General features: G+C 41.6%; 1 protein-coding gene across 3 annotated transcripts in view; it reads right to left on the reverse strand.

Annotated features, from left to right (window-relative positions):
• Positions 1-16142, reverse strand: part of hecw2b (HECT, C2 and WW domain containing E3 ubiquitin protein ligase 2b) — a 78688-nt gene that overhangs the window by 3205 nt on the left and 59341 nt on the right. For all 3 annotated transcript variants that reach the window (XM_080876841.1, XM_080876840.1, XM_080876842.1), the window contains 10 exons: positions 16015-16124; positions 15295-15415; positions 11546-11659; positions 11318-11470; positions 11096-11194; positions 9908-10037; positions 7302-7448; positions 7059-7173; positions 2755-2840; positions 2499-2611 (listed from right to left, as the gene is read on the reverse strand). In XM_080876841.1, the coding sequence (XP_080732967.1) occupies positions 2499-2611; positions 2755-2840; positions 7059-7173; positions 7302-7448; positions 9908-10037; positions 11096-11194; positions 11318-11470; positions 11546-11659; positions 15295-15415; positions 16015-16124 (1188 nt within the window). The remainder of the gene's footprint in view (positions 1-2498; positions 2612-2754; positions 2841-7058; positions 7174-7301; positions 7449-9907; positions 10038-11095; positions 11195-11317; positions 11471-11545; positions 11660-15294; positions 15416-16014; positions 16125-16142) is intronic.

Below are 16142 nucleotides of genomic sequence, written 5' to 3' on the forward strand. Positions count from 1 at the left end.
TTGACCACTAATTATCATTTTTATCAGTTAAATGTTTAAAGGAAAATTTCATTCTTTCCATTGCATGTATATGTTATACAGTCTCTATCCTATCTATCCTAACAATCTTCAATAGTCGGACATGTGATATGAAAAATCTTAAAATGCTCTTCCCAATTACTCCTTTGCATGTTTCTGAATTTGAGGTGTAGCAGCATTTCTTATACATATTAAGCCTGTCATTTTTATTTATTTTATATTTGCATCTTTCTCCCTAAATGTATGAGGTAGATAAAAGTAGATCGACGTTTTTTCCTTCTTGCAGAGACTCGAAATAAGTTTCCCCTTTGTGTTGCCTTCATATGAGTTCACAAAAATAGTGATCAGGCCAGATTCTTTACCTTGTGTAATTGTGTCTTTTTTGAAGATGTCTAAAAAACATCCTCTTTTTCTAAATTACATTTATTAGAATGTTTTTGGAAGGAATCCAGGCCTTCTTCAGATGATACATAATGCCATATGAAGTGATTCCATTCTCTACCCATTTTTTTAATCTGCCATCTAATTCTGCTGGAAGCAATTCTGACAATAGTGAAGTCAGGCTGCCTTGTAATAATTTTCTAGGCAATGCAGAGCTATCCCTCTCTCTTTGGTTAACTGCAGAGGTAGGAAGTAATGAAGTACAAATCTTAAGTAGAATTTTCAGATATTTGTACTTTACTTGAGTAGTTTTGTTTTTGCCTACACTGCATGCCAATTGGCTAGAATGTAGGTTTAATTTGCATGTAGGCAATCCTTGATTATTGTCCTTTTGTAAAAAAATAAATAAATAAATAAAAAAAATAAAAAAAATACAAAAAATACAAAAATGTGTTTCTGGAAAATTGCCCAATACTTGATGTAATTATATCATTGTTTCCTGCAAAAACCTGACTTGTTACCAGTACGTATACACCTTTCTGGATTGAATTGTCATTATTATAATTATTTTTTGCACATATTTTGACCAGCTAATAGTCAATTTCAGGCTTTTATCTTTAATAGTTTTGAGATATTTATATGCAAACAATTTTTTTCAAAGTGCAAACAAAAAGAACAAAACCATAACATTTTTACGCAAATCTGAGATGGTTGGTATTTACTAGAGATGGCACGATACCACTTTTTTATGTCCGATACCGATATCATAAATTTGGATATCTGCCGATACCGATATGAATCCGATATAGTGTTTTTTAATCAACAAAACTGTTTTTTAAAATATCTTGCTGCATTTTGCAAGTCTGCAAGTTCATACTCAAGTTTAAAACAACAACTACACTAAAGCTATTCTGTTATACCTGTATGCAAAAAAAAATATTTCATAGTTCAGCAATACTGATCAATCTAATAAACTTAAACCTACACCATCCTCCCTATTCTGGTATTTTAAAGAGTACTTAGCATAAATATTAAGCAACCTAACTAATAGGGTTCCAACTCCCAGCAACAACAAAAATAAATAAATAAAAAATAGTAACCACCCCTCATGCTCCACCTCATGATGCTTAATCGACGTAATCAACCTTAATTTGATGCAGTGTGAAAAAAAATGCACAGAAATCAATTATTTTTCAAGAAATATTAAATAGATAAAACATCTTTCTTCAACAAAATTGCAGACTGCACAGATGGTACCTTCCCAAAGGAAAAAGTACTATAGCTTACTAGGGTATATATATTAGACTTAATAGTCACTATGTACAGTAATTGACTTCTATTCATTTTGCATCAAATTAAAACTTTGTGTGTCAGATAATTATTTATTAAAAGCTAGACATTTTAAATGAGAATAAGAAAGAAAAGTATGTCTTTGTGCCCCCTTTTCCCTGTTCATGCCCTATCGGCCCCCCTGGCTAAACTTTGCTAGATCCGCCCCTGCACAGTTACGTCAGCTACGTAGAAAAAGATCCTCGAGTAGAAAGTAATATTAAATAAATTGTAACAACAGCTTATCAAGCTTAAACGTGCTGCTGTTGTTCAGCCGCTGGTTTCCTCTTTCTGGTGCAAAGTGGGCCAAAAACAAAGACGGACTCGTGACAGAAAAGCCGATCAGCTGATCGTTTAAGCAGTTTCACGATTGAAGTAGCAGCCGGAGAGCGAGAGGCAGTCGCTTGTTAAGCTTAACGTGGGAATGCTTTACAAACATTCAGAGATGGACTTACACACTTGCTTTACTTCTCTCGGGATAACTTTGTCGGAGATGAAATGCCGGGTTGCTAGCGAAGCTCCACATGCTATCCAGACCACCGACAGGTCCCGCATGCCACAGCCGCTCTATCACGTGATGCATACTGCTCCGACGTGCTAACGTTCTGAGGTGAGTTACGGCGTGTTGCAAGTTTTGTGAGGTGCTTTCGTGATATTTAATGGATCGGATTACATTTTTTATTTTTCTCCAATATCCGATCCAGTAATTTAGGTCAGTATCGGACCGATACCGATACGTAATATCGGATCGGTCCATCTCTAGTATTTACCTGGGTAGGGAGGTGACTTTACCCCACTTCTCCACACAGAACCTACGGGGTCCATTGCTGCCTCGCAGAGAAGCAAAACCCTCATATGGAATGCTGGATGTCCCAGTCACAAACTGAGGATATAAGGTGAGAGACAACAAGTAGAAAAAAGACATGCGGATAAGAACACCAAGAAAGAACTGCAGTGTTACATGTTTGTTTGTTGTTATTGTTGTTTTTAATAAAAAGCCTCTTTAACTAAAACAAAAAAGCCTACCTGTAGGAGCCGCAATCTCTGCTCATTATTGAATCTCTCCACCGCTGCCCAGAACCACCGGATCACAATGTGGTTATCATGGTAACCTAAACACAACATTTCATGTTTTGTCAAAATGTCATGGTAATAGGACTATAATGAAAGCCAAAAAACCAAAGCTCAAGTCTGAGTGAATCAAGGGATGAGCTTTTTGAAACCTTATTCTTAGTAAAAGTCGCCGAAGTTGTTAAAGTTTTATTAAATCCTTTTTTAAGTGATGTATTTATTTTTTCATTTTAAACCACAATGACAAAAAAATCAAAATCAGAAAACCACCACGAAAACAAAACACAGCAAAACAACAAATGTCTTGATGCATGCTGAAGTTGATCCAGTTCATCTGGACGTTTTGACGTTTTTAGTGGGAGAAAAGTTTCATCACTCATCCAAGTGACTTCTTCATTCTCAGCTGAAGGCAGCAGTTGTTGTTGAGATGCAGTTGTTGTCTCTGTGGCTTTCAAATCCCAAAAACTGGTCCACCTGAACGATCCGGTCCCATGGCACAAATAGAGTAATATAGTGTACACTGTTCAGTCGAATGATTTATAAATCGGGGAAACCAAACAACCTCTCGACAGCCCAGGACTCTGCAGTCTACAGGCCAGTGGCCACTCTGTTAATGATGAGGATGTAACATCCTGGACAGGGAGAAACGCAGTTTGAGTGGGGAGTCAAGGAGGCCATTTAGATGAAAAAGGAAAGACCATCTCTGAATCGATGAGGGGGCCTAAGGGTACATCTGTCACCATCTTACAAGGCTGTGATTGCAGCCATTCCCCAACTCTCTGTGAATAGTTCTCATGGCGATTGATCAGTGGTCTTTGATCATCAATGGTCATTACAATTTGCAGTCTTTTGAATATGTGGCTTTACAGCTGAAGGCCTCATCCAGAGTTGTGTTTCTTAATGTTTAAACGCCTCCCAAATACTGCGCAGACTCTTTTAATGATCTCAGTGAACTGCTGTCTGTGATCTGTGTTGATTTTGACTGTGTAATTATTGTTGGGGATTTTAACATCCATGTGGACAACCCTCAGGACAAAGGGACTAAAGACCCTGAAAGTAAAATTTCAGCGCACACAAATACATCAACAGCAGTGATCACAAAACGGTGTATAACTGAAGACAGTAGTCAGATCTTTAACCAGGTCTTCCCATTAACACCTGACCTGTCCAGAGGGTCAGTCAATGAGCTCGTCAATAGCTTCAATGCTAACATGTTAAATGTAATGGACACTATTGCCCCCATTAAGGTGAAGGTTATCTCTGGAAGGAAAAAGTCTCCATGGAGAAACTCCACACTGGTGAAAAATGAAAAAAGAGAGTGTAGGAAAGCTGAGCGCAGATGGAGAAAAACAAACCTCCAGGTTCATTATGACATCTATAAAGAGAAACTTCACAATTATAATTTACAACTGAGGAATGCAAGGAGGTCCTACTTCTCTGACATCATCACTAAAAACAGCCATAATGCTCGGGTCTTATTTTCTACAGTTGACAGGCTAACAAACCCTCCTGTGTCAGTGGCAGCTGAACTTCATTCAACCATGGCCTGCAATGACTTTGCCAAATTCTTCACTGCAAAAATCCAAAAAATTAGACAAGCAATTGGTACATCAACAGCAGATCCAGGATATGTACTGTGTCCACCAAAAAACTGTTTAAACACCATGAAACAGTTTCAACCTATTAACAGCAAAGACCTGGAGGACATCTTAGGTCAACTGAACTCCTCCTGCTGTTTAGATGTCCTGCCAACAAGTTTTTTCAAAAAGGTCTCAAAGACTTTAGAGTCAGACCTGTTACAGATCGTCAACTTTTCTTTATTATCAGGTGTGTTTCCAGAATCACTAAAAACTGCTGTAATCAAACCTATACTGAAAAAGGACAATCTTGACAAGACACAAATGAACAACTACAGGCCGATCTCAAATCTCCCATTTTTAAGTAAGATCATTGAAAAAGCAGTTTCCCAACAGCTCAGTTACTTCTTAAAACAGAATAATTGCTACGATGCCTTCCAGTCAGGTTTTAGACAGAACCACAGCACTGAAACCGCTCTGACCAAAGTGTTTAATGACATATGTCTGAATACAGACAGTGGAAAAATGTCAGTCCTAGTTTTACTGGATCTCAGTGCAGCATTTGATACAGTTGACCACAACATATTACTCAAACGACTGGAGAACTGGACAGGTCTTTCAGGAACTGTACTAAACTGGTTCAAAACATACGTAGAAAACAGGAAATACTTTGTATCAATAGGTAACTTCACATCTGAGCAGACAAGCATCACATGTGGAGTTCCCCAAGGTTCCATCTTGGGACCCCTTCTGTTTAACATTTACATGCTCCCACTGGCACAGATTATAAAGAACAACAAAATAAACTACCACAGCTATGCAGATGACACACAAATATATATCACAATGTCACCAGGAGACCGAGGCCCTGTACAGGCTCTTGGTAAATGCATTGAGGAAATCAATGACTGGTTGTGCCACAATTTTCTCCAGCTAAACAAAAACAAAACTGAGGTAATAGTCTTTGGCGCCAAAGAAAAACGATTACAGGTCACCAGAGAACTTCAATCTATACATCTAAAAACCACAAACCAGGCGAGAAATTTGGGTGTAGTGATGGATGCAGACCTAAACTTAGAAAAACACATTAAGACAATAACAAAATCAGCTTACTATCACCTCAAGAATATATCAAGGATAAAAGATCTGATGTCTCAACAGGACCTGGAAAAACTGACCCAATTTGTCTCAGGGTCACTTTTCTGTTTACACGCAGACAGGCGCTCGTGTGTGTGTGTGTGTGTGTGTGTGTGTGTGTGTGTGTGTGTGTGGTGCCACTGGCTGGAGTCGCTATAGCAACCAGGCTCACACCTGCCTGCTTAATGAGCTCTGTCTCTGTGAGCTCATTGTGAAACCTGGCCCCACCTTATCATGTGATTTCCTGAGGTCAGATGGCCCAGGATGTGAGTGGGCGTTAAGGCGTCTGGGAAGGATCTCAAAACTGGATTATAGATGGCAGACAGTTGGTGTGTTAAGCCCCGCCCTCTGTTCAAAGATGGTCGCTCACAGTGGACATAGATGGCTTCTTTCACTCCTCTTTCAATGAGCTCACCCGAAACTCTGGCTGATTGGGACCCACACCCGCTTTCACACCTTGGCTCAGGCGATTAGAGGATCATCAGGGGGTCCTTTTGTCCCTCTGTGGGGGGAAACTCCCACGGGGTTTAAATGTGGGACTCTCCACCATTTGACCTTAGAACTGAAGAAGCTTCTCGGATGAGAGGTGAAACGTCTTCAAGCAACTCAAAGAAGTCCAGACGCTTTTCTCTCCAAGCTCCTTAGACTAGACCTGGATGACTGAGAACCTTCACAGACACAGTATGTCTGTAGTTAGTGCAGGCCATCTGATCAGAGCATTCTGCTTGGCCCGTTAAATTCAAGCTTATTGTTCATCGGTGGATTTGTCTTCTGCACACAGGTGGTTCAGATCTGGGCAGTTGGAGTCAGATGATGACTTTTAGAATCATCTTTTCTGACTGAATGACTAGAACTTGCAGCATTTACCTGTCTGTAGTGAATCCTCCCACATTTCAGTCATTCAGTGATTAAAAGAATATGAACTTTTAATATTCATTCAGATGTTTTCTGACTCTAAATTTCTTTTGTCATTACTCAGCTTTTTCTAATATAAATTTTAAACATGTTCAGCTACTTTTCAACTTCTTCTGTGTGAACGTCAGCTTTCAACAGTTCTGCACTTTAGTTTTCAGGTGAAGAATTCAGAACAACATTCAGCAACATTCATTTCAGCTCAAAACATTCAGCTATCAGCATTCACGCTGCAGTGTCTTTAGAAAATGCATTTTTCTAGTTACCTTTTGTTTCCAGCTTCTTATTGGTTGTTACATGAATTTAATGCTAGTATTTCTCAAACATAAAACTGCGACTGTAATAAATAACTAATAGCAGGTAATAGATTCACTTTCCCCTGGGTCACAGGTTGGCAGTTTGCATAACTCTATTAACACACATGCTATATGTATTCATTTATCCTCCCCCAGTTAGATCTGTGATCCACCTGTCTGTCCCCAGCTGATCCTTTTCTCCTGTTCTTTTGATGTTGAAGTTTGCTGACACCTGCCTTAGTTAATTGTAAGGACAACACTTTATCTTAAACTTTATCTAAAGGTTTAAACAAATCTATCCTGAAAAACAAACATTCATTCTTAGCTTCCTCCACACCTCCTCTGTACTCAGTGTTGTTCCTCCAGTCTGTTAAGTCAATTTCCGCAGTGCCTGCAATTACCAGCTCCAGTTCCCTAGCATCAAACACAGACACCAACCTGGCATCCACCACCTGCAAAAACATTCAAAATGTAAAACAGTGAGATCTTTTTTACACTGTACATTTAGGGGCACTAGAGATAAACTGGGTGATGCATAACATGTGAAATATATATAAAACTCTGTCACACTAAGCCATACCTCATAGAAGCCTCTGACCAAGCTTTCAGTCTGGTGCACCACTCCTCTCTCTATCCTCCACTTTACCATGCGCTCAATGTATTCCTTCTTGTTCTTCTCTGAGACAGGAATGTTGGCTCCACCGGGCTTCAGCTCCCTTTCTGTTATCTATGGCAAAACACAATTATTTGGTGGATATCAGGGATTGTTTCCTTTCTAAATCATGAACGGTTAACGAGATTCAAGCTAGAGTGTCTTTCCTCCTCCTCTGCACCACTGTTCAAACTGCAGGAGAATCACTTTTCGTTCTCAAATCCAATTTCGAGATTTTCTACCCTGTTATTTGCAACAGCGTATATTGGCAGTACATTCTGTATCTTCACATATATCCAACAACATTTTTCTAAGTGTTTCGATGATGAAAGTAAATCTAGTATCTTTATTTTTCAATTATCTTACATTGGCTCTTTCTTACTTGGCTCTCGGTGAAGGCGGTCGCACTTTTCTCCTCTCCTCCTTCCCCTTATCTTCCCTGCTTAGCCTCTTGTGTCCTGTCTTGTCTCGCGTGCACTACTTTTCCCTTGAACAGTCTCTCACTGTCGTTCTCTAAAACCTAACAGAGAATTATGGATTTGATCAACTGGTCTCTGAACGCTATTGACACCCTCTTCTCAACGAGAAGTCTGGGCTCGGGAGAGCCCGAGTGCCCTGGAGGGACTTTCCCTGCCGGATACACGATGGATGGGTGGCAAACCTGGAGGATCTTGTGCCTGGCGGGACTGTCTATCGAGGACGCTGAGGATATTTACCTATTCGGAACCATGATAACAGGGTTCTTGCTGATCGGAGCTGGCTTGGCCCTGACTTATCGGAGAAATAAGAGAGCGGAACCAGCTGTTCAAACCCCCCCTAAGCTGACCGCTGGAATTGAAGCGATGGGACGAGGCGCGGCCTCCCACACCGAACGCAGCATGGTTAACACCTTGGAGACGCTTACAGCTGCCGTGAAGACTCAAACTAACACCATTGAGCGTATGATGGGATACATCAGAGAGGGGCCTGCTCACAATAACACCCTTGAGCGAAAGTTGGATAACATCGCAGAACGGCTCACTGCAGCTGTGGGGTCTCAGAACCAAAAGAATGACAACACCACGGAACAGAAGCTTGATACCATCATGGGGAGGCTCGCAGCGCTCCAACGGGAAATCGAGGCCCCAGTGTCAGAGTGCTAAATTCGCTGCTCGCATAAAGGAGAAATCAACAATATTCTACATTTGGACACCACGGCGCCAGCTGCTAGGCCCAAGGCTGGAGCCCACCAAAACAACTCCCTGATAACGACTGTGTGATGACTATTCTTCCCGTCCCATGAAGGACACCTGGATCGGCTGGAGGACTGTTTACTTAGCCTGATACAGCGAAGGACACTGTCTCAGCTGAACTATGGACACGCACACACACACACTTACACTGATAAGCACGCACTCATCCCCCTCCCTTCCAAACGCCTTCGATGCTTGTTCCTGCGGGGGAAGGCAGCGGGTCTGCGTGCCGCGCTGAAATGGTAGCATGGTGCAGGACGACTGCTGTGTTCCTTCGAATCACCCCCCACCCCCCTATCCATCCCCTGTGGCTTGTCATGTGCTCTGATGTTGTGATGTGGACATTAATGTGCTCTCTGTGCAGAGGAGTTTTTTTTTGTTTCCTGTTCTCATGCTGTCCTCCCATAGGTTGCCCAGCGTGTGAAGAGGTCTCTTTTTTTTCCTCTTGTACTTTTCCCAATGTTGTGTAATTTTTTCAGTGTTATTCTCCCAACGCTGCCGATCTCCGACTGTATTCCCTTGTGTTGTCTTGTTGTTGTGTGTGTAAGTCGGGGGGGGGTCCTATTCCTCTGTGGGGCAACCTGCATATGGCCAATAAAGCATTCATTCATTCATTCATTCATTCATTCATTATATTCACTTACAGACGTGAACAGCATGCTACCTGACTGGACAGTGCTGTGCAACACCCACATTACCAAACTTGGTGTTGGTGACAGCATGTGATGTTGTCTGGTGTTGCAGATTGCCCACCCTTGGTTGGTCAAGTTTGTTTATTTGTTGGTCAGAATTGTTTAGGCCCCATGAAGACCTCTAGTGAATAAAGTTAACAAAAACTCAAAGTAAATGAAACGACTGTAAAATAATGAAAAAGGATTGATAAAACTGGCAAATCACTCGGTAACCTTCATCCACTGGAGAGACGGGTGAGACTCCTTACACTGCCAAGGCATCTGGGATGTTGGCTTGGTGTGAGGCCAGGATTGTACCCAAGTTGTGTATTTTAATTTGGTAATTGGACTGGTGCTTTTCTACTCTACCTGAGCACTCAAAGCCCTCAATACAATTTGCCTCAGTCACCAACTCACACAAGCACTCTGCTTTCTCTAAGTCACGTTGAACTATCTAACATTCACACATAAGTATCGTATTTGGCATGTCGACCGAAGCAGCCAGGGAACCACCAACCATCCGATTAATAGATGGCCTGCTCTACGTCCTGAGCAACAGCCACCCCCATTTGTTGAAAGTATAGTTGGTGTACACACACACACAAGCACGCACACACCTACATACACTGACCTGTCCAAAAACTTCTTCATTGACAGTGAAGGAGAGGTCCAGCATATCGTCTATGTCGTTGTCCTTCATCCACTGAAGAGACTGGTGAAACTCTTCATCCAAATACTCCAGATCACTCAGGTCACAGGGACTACAAGTTGGGAAAGGCAGATAATGTGTGTCTGCTGTCTTAGACCCACATACAGATTAACTTATCCTCACACTGGCTCTTGTTCACAGTTAAAATCTGTTTAAAAATGTACATATATATATTTCAGCAAACTGTGTATACATTAGTCACTTTGTATTTCGTATTTCTAGTACTGAGGTGGACCCCTGTTGCATTCAGAACTGCCATAATTCTTGATGCCAGACATTCAACAAGATGCTAGAAACATTCCTCACAGATTTTGACAGGAGTGGCACCTGGTGTAGTGCATCTGCACCAAGCTCCTCTGCCTGCTTTGGTTGGTTGGTTATTTTCACATTACTATCAGCTTGAAGTGCTCTGGCCATTGTCCTTTGACCTCTGGCATCAACACATGTTCAGAGAACAGCCACTCACAGGATATTCTATATTTGTCATACTATTCTCTGTAAATCCTAGATTCCCAGCTTTTGAAATAGCAGACCAGCCGGTGTGACACTAAAAACAATGACACTTCAAAGTAACTTAATCACCTCTCTTGTCCATTCTGATGGTTGTTGCGACCATGTCTACAAGCATTAAGTTGCTGTCATATTATTGGCTCAATAGGTGCGCTGGACAGCTGTCAGAAGACTGCTGTGGCTGGTGTGGTTTGGGGTTCAGCAGCAGGGGAAGGGGACAGCGTCAGGGCAGAAACAGCTGATTCTGATTGGACTGATTGTTTTTTCCTCTCCTTATTTTAGTATCTGCTGGGGCCTGGAGAGTAGGGATCGGCCCAAGGCTGAAGAAATGCCAAGAGGGCTGGAGATGGGCTGGGTTGGCGTGTGCTGTAAACACACACTGACCCAGAACACACTTCTATAGCAGCTATAGTTATAGCTGCAGTATGTTGGCCCACAAAATATTAAACCCTGGATTAAGAATGTGATATCACTCAAGACGAGCGAAAACATAGAATATATGTGTTAACGAGCAGCTGCTCAGGCGTACCTAACAAAATGGCAGGTGGGCGTATACATACAGACATTTCATGTGCATTTGAGTATTGTGTGTCAACATACATCCGAAGTAGGCCTTTATAAAAGGGTCTGGTGAAGAAGGCATCCAACAGGTACTGATGGATCAGAGCCATTCCCAAAATGCGACCACTGAATCGGAACCTGAGGCACACACAAACACAAAAGTTAAATACTGTGTGTGTGTGTGTGTGTGTGTGTGTGTGTGTGTGTGTGTGTGTGTGTGTGTGTGTGTGTGTTTGGGCGGGGTTTCAAATTGACTTTTACCACTCATGGTGATTGTCAACGAAGGCAGACATGGGACTGATCTGAACGGTGTAGGTGTCATTGGCAGAGTACTCAAACAGACCATAATAAGGGTTAAACAGTTCTCTGGAAACCAAGAAGAAAAATTCTCTCGAGGGCCCGCTGTAGTCCAACCTGAAACACACACATTTAGACTTTAGATTTCCTTTCTTTCTTTTCTTCCCTTCCTTGCCCCTCCCAGACACTCACCCCTCCTCCCCGACAAAGCTAACATAGAGCTTGCTCCGCTGTAGGTCTTTCCGGGAGTAACACATGATTTGGTTGAAGGCATCTTCCAGGAGTTGGTCGCGACGGATGATCAGTCTAAGACAGACAGACAAGAGTGAAGACAGACAACTCCCAGCAGACAAAGAGTGCTGTATTTATCGGAACATAAGGCGCATTAAGCGAAACAAAACAGGCAGATAAGTCAAACTTTACTCAGTTCATTTTTTTTGCTTGCTTCATTTTCGTACCATTGACTCATTAATGTCATATTCTCTCCAGCTGCTCTATTCCCCTGTTGTTGCAGTATATTAATGACTAACCTCGTATTGTGGATGGATTATCTCAGTTGTTCTCCTGACTGAAGTTTGGTCCGTTTACAGCATCCTGCCATGTGATTACATTTGTCCCTAACCATCAGGAACCCTCACGTTAACTTTCATCGAGTGGAAAAAGGTTAGTGTTCTTCCTCTAACTTCACTGTGTTTATGTTATAATAATGATAATAATAATGATACATTTTATTTGAGGGCGCCTTTCTAAAACCCAAGGTCACCTTACAAGAGAAAAAGACATCAAATAAAATAGTAGATTAAAATAGATTCTAATAAATTAAAATACAGAAAACCACAAACAACAAATTAAAAACAAACAAACAAACAAAAAACAAAAAAACATGATTTGACAGCAAGTAAAATCTGTATTAAAGCGAGTAAGCCAGTTCAAACAAGTAGGTTTTGAGTTGTGATTTAAATAAGGGAAGGGGATCCATATTTCTTAAGGCTGAAGGAAGTGAGTTCCAGAGCCGAGGAGCAGGGCGACTGAAAGCTCTGAGCCCCACAGTGGTGAGGCGAGCAGAAGGAACAACAAGATGAGTGGCAGATGAAGATCTGAGAGAGCGGGAAACTGTGGTGATATGAAGCAGATCACAGAGATGACGAGGGGCAAGGTTATGAATACACTTAAACGTGAGAGCTAAGATTTTTATCCTGGCTTCTATGGGCAACCAGTGAAGCTGTTGAAGAATTGGGGTCATCTGGTCTCTTAAGGGAGTGCGAGTTATGACCCAGGCAGCAGAATTCTGAAGAAGTTGAAGTTTATGGAGGGACTTATTGGGGAGACCAAATAGGAGGGAGTTGCAATAATCGATCCGGGAAGTAATAAGACTGTGGACGAGGACGGCAGCAGCATGGAGAGTAAGGAAGGGACGGAGTCGGCTAATGTTACGTAAGTGGAAGTAAGCAGACCGGGTTATGTAATTCATGTGAGACTGGAATGAGAGAGTATTATCAAGTATGACACCCAAACTCTTAACCTGAGGGGAGGGGAGGGTGGGAGAACTTTCAATGTTAATGGAACAACTGTGGTTAAGGTAGAGGCCGTGCCAACAAGTAAAACTTCTGTTTTATTACTGTTAAGGTTGAGAAAATCGGAGGAGAACCAGGATCTAATCTCCATAAGACAGTTTGAGAGGGAGGTAGGTGGGAGGGATGAATTGGGTTTGGAGGAAATGTAGAGCTGGGTGTCATCAGAATAGCAATGAAAATTGGTATTATATTTTCAGAACATATGACCAAGAGGGAGCATGTAGATAATGAATAAAAGAGGCCCTAATACTGAACCCTGGGGCACACCAGCAGAAACAGGATAGAGACTTGAAGAATGGGATTTAACTCATTCACTGCCATTGACGTCTATAGCCGTCAATTGCAGTGAATGAGTCAATGGGTTTAACTCATTCACTGCCAATGGCTGGCAGTGAATGAGTTAAATTGGATAAACGGAGTGCGGTCTGAGAGATAGGAGGTGAACCAGGCAAGGGGGGTGTGACTAATGCCAGTGGATGCTAATCTGCTCAGGAGGATATTATGACAAATTGTGTCAAACGCTGCACTAAGATCCAGAAGGATGAGGATGGTAAAAGACCAGAATCAGCTGCCATCAGAAGGTCATTGGTAATCCTTAACAAGGCAGTTTCTGTACTATGATGGGGCGGAAACCAGATTGAAATTGTTCGTAGAGATTATGGTTATTGAGGTATGAGTGAAGCTGAGAGGCAACAACTTTCTCAAGGATCTTTGAAATAAAGGGGAGCTTGGATATAGGACGGAGGTTATCAAACCTATTGGGATCTGCACCAGGCTTTTTGAGAATTGGAGTGACAGAAGCAGTTTTCAGGGATGGAGGAATAACTCCAGTGTTAAGGGAGTTATGCTAACTTAGCGATCACATAGCACAGGGGTCGGCAAGCTGCAACTCCGGGGCCACATGCGGCTCTTTAGTTCTTATAGTGCGGCTCTGCGTGGTTTGGGAAAATAAATTAGAAGCTATTAGCTGAAGTGTATTTTATTTATATTCTTTTTTAACTTGTAGTTCTAAATTGGAAGATTATTGTGATATTGAAATATAAAAATGAAATTATATTATATTATTTTTTCATCGCTCAAAATAAGCGTCACAATCGTGGAAGCCGGTGTACCCGCCGAAACGCTGTGCATTTATCGAGACTTTCAGCCCCAGGTAGGCCAGTTATGGATCTTTGGATCCACATTATGTCAGCAGCTGTTCTCCACCGTGAACATGAGAGGTTTTTGGACCAATTGTGTGTTCTCCATTCTTTAAGCACCGTTTAAGCACCGGCACCGTTTCAAAAGTACCGGTTTGGTACTGGTATCGGATAAGACCTAAACGATACCCATCCCCAGGTAAAATACATATTTAGGCAGAATTTTGCAAATATCTATTTTTCGTTTTTTAGCAGCATAGAGCTTTTTTTCCAATTATTTTTTAAAAGTCAGGTCAAGGCTCCAAAAGCACAAAGGCGATATAAGGGTGGCTCACAGCAGTTTTTGTTTGCTGGATCATTTTAGTTCAGCTGGGTGTCTTTCCTTTGGTTATATTTCTTTAAGAGTTCAAATGTGTTCATTACATAAATAAAATGTAATTTTCTCTGTAGCACTTCATGGATTTCATAAGCAACACACCTTAGTTGTTCACACAAAGCATAAAGGTAAAACAACAATATATACAGTGTTATCTTCATTTTAGATGTCAGAAAGTATTCGCGGCTCCCAGTGTTTTCTTTTGCGTGGAAACTGGGTCCAAATGGCTCTTTGGGTCTTAAAGGCTGCTGACCCCTGGGTTAGCACATCATTATATACCAGCTAGCCCAACTTCAGTAACCCTACAAATGTCACTGCTGTTTAGTTTTCTGTCTTCATTTATGTTTTAAGTGACAGCAGAGCTGTACGTTTGAATTTTTCAGAAATCTCTCAGTCAGAACATGCTCATGTTTAGGTGGAAGCTAGCGAGCTAACTTCCTGCTAACTTCTAACTCCGTTAATTGTAATAAATACTTGTAATTGTTACACCTGGTAAAGCAGCAACACTGATCATTTTATTAAAGATGAAAGAATTTAGACAGAATTTGGACCTGAAGCCGACGGCGTTTTGGACCCAGATTCCTCCGCGAGGCTCCTGACTACAGTAGCCATAATGCTCCAACAATCCATCCAGTGGTGCGGCTTTGTAGCTTTGCAAAGTCCTGCTAAAGCATTTTCTAACAGATTTCTGAGCGCCGTGTACTGCAATAAATCGGTTTCGTTGTCAGTAAGCACAACCAGAATTCATACATAAGCACACCCGATGTGTAAGTGTGCCTTACAGTGCTGAAAATACGGTAAATAAAAAATGATGAGAAAGGATGCCTTCTACAGTCAAAGCTGCTGACTTACTTTAGCTTCCCTGGTCCTTGTCCATAGCCCTTAGTTTCCAGTTTCCTGTAGAAGTTTCGCAGTTTTGCCTCAAAGTCTCTCTTGTAGGGTGCTGGTGCTCTGGCATTAGCTCTCTGAGTACCTACGCACACACTTAAATGTTTACTTTGATGGGTTATGTCAACAAGCTGACAGATAAAGCAGAAATTTCATTTATATGTGCAGAATTCTACCAAGCAAGAATATGCCAATTAATTTCGTCACATGCACAACAACAGTGGTGCAGCTGTCATACAAGGGTGTTTATTTGTAACCTGGGTTGCAGGTTCAGCTTCTGCACTTTACAGACAATGAACTGATCAGTTAAATCTGTGATTAGTGAACAACCTGCTCTAACATGACTAGCTGTGTTCTGATTTTACCAATGGTTGTCAGAAACATTAAGTCTTTATTGTTGGTGTGAAAAGTCATTCATTTTAGCTCAGAGCTCAATTTCTTTCTGTTGAACTGGAGTTCTGAGTTCAGTTCAAGGTCAACATTTCCTAGTTGGCCAATCCAGATATTCTACGTGAATCAGCTGTACAGCAATGTGAAGTGCACTTAACGAAAATATCAGCAAAGTACTCTGCAGGGCTCAAACACAGTAAAAGGTTCCATATGAATTTGTGAGAGAGGGTTTGTGGATAATATTTTTTGCATGTGTTGGGTTTTTTCACAATGACTTTTCTGTTGATCTTTTACCAGGTGAATTCTGTGGGGAAGAGACAGGTGACCCCCGAGGTGACTGGCAGTAGCTGGGGTGAAGTAAGGCATGAGGAGGCACATAGGACATCACTTCTTCTTCAAAGAGACTGCAGATGGAAGGTTGG

The sequence above is a fragment of the Rhamphochromis sp. 'chilingali' genome (genome assembly GCF_963969265.1).
Source record: "Rhamphochromis sp. 'chilingali' genome assembly, chromosome: 3".
In the NCBI taxonomy this organism is placed as follows: Eukaryota; Metazoa; Chordata; class Actinopteri; order Cichliformes; family Cichlidae; genus Rhamphochromis; species Rhamphochromis sp. 'chilingali'.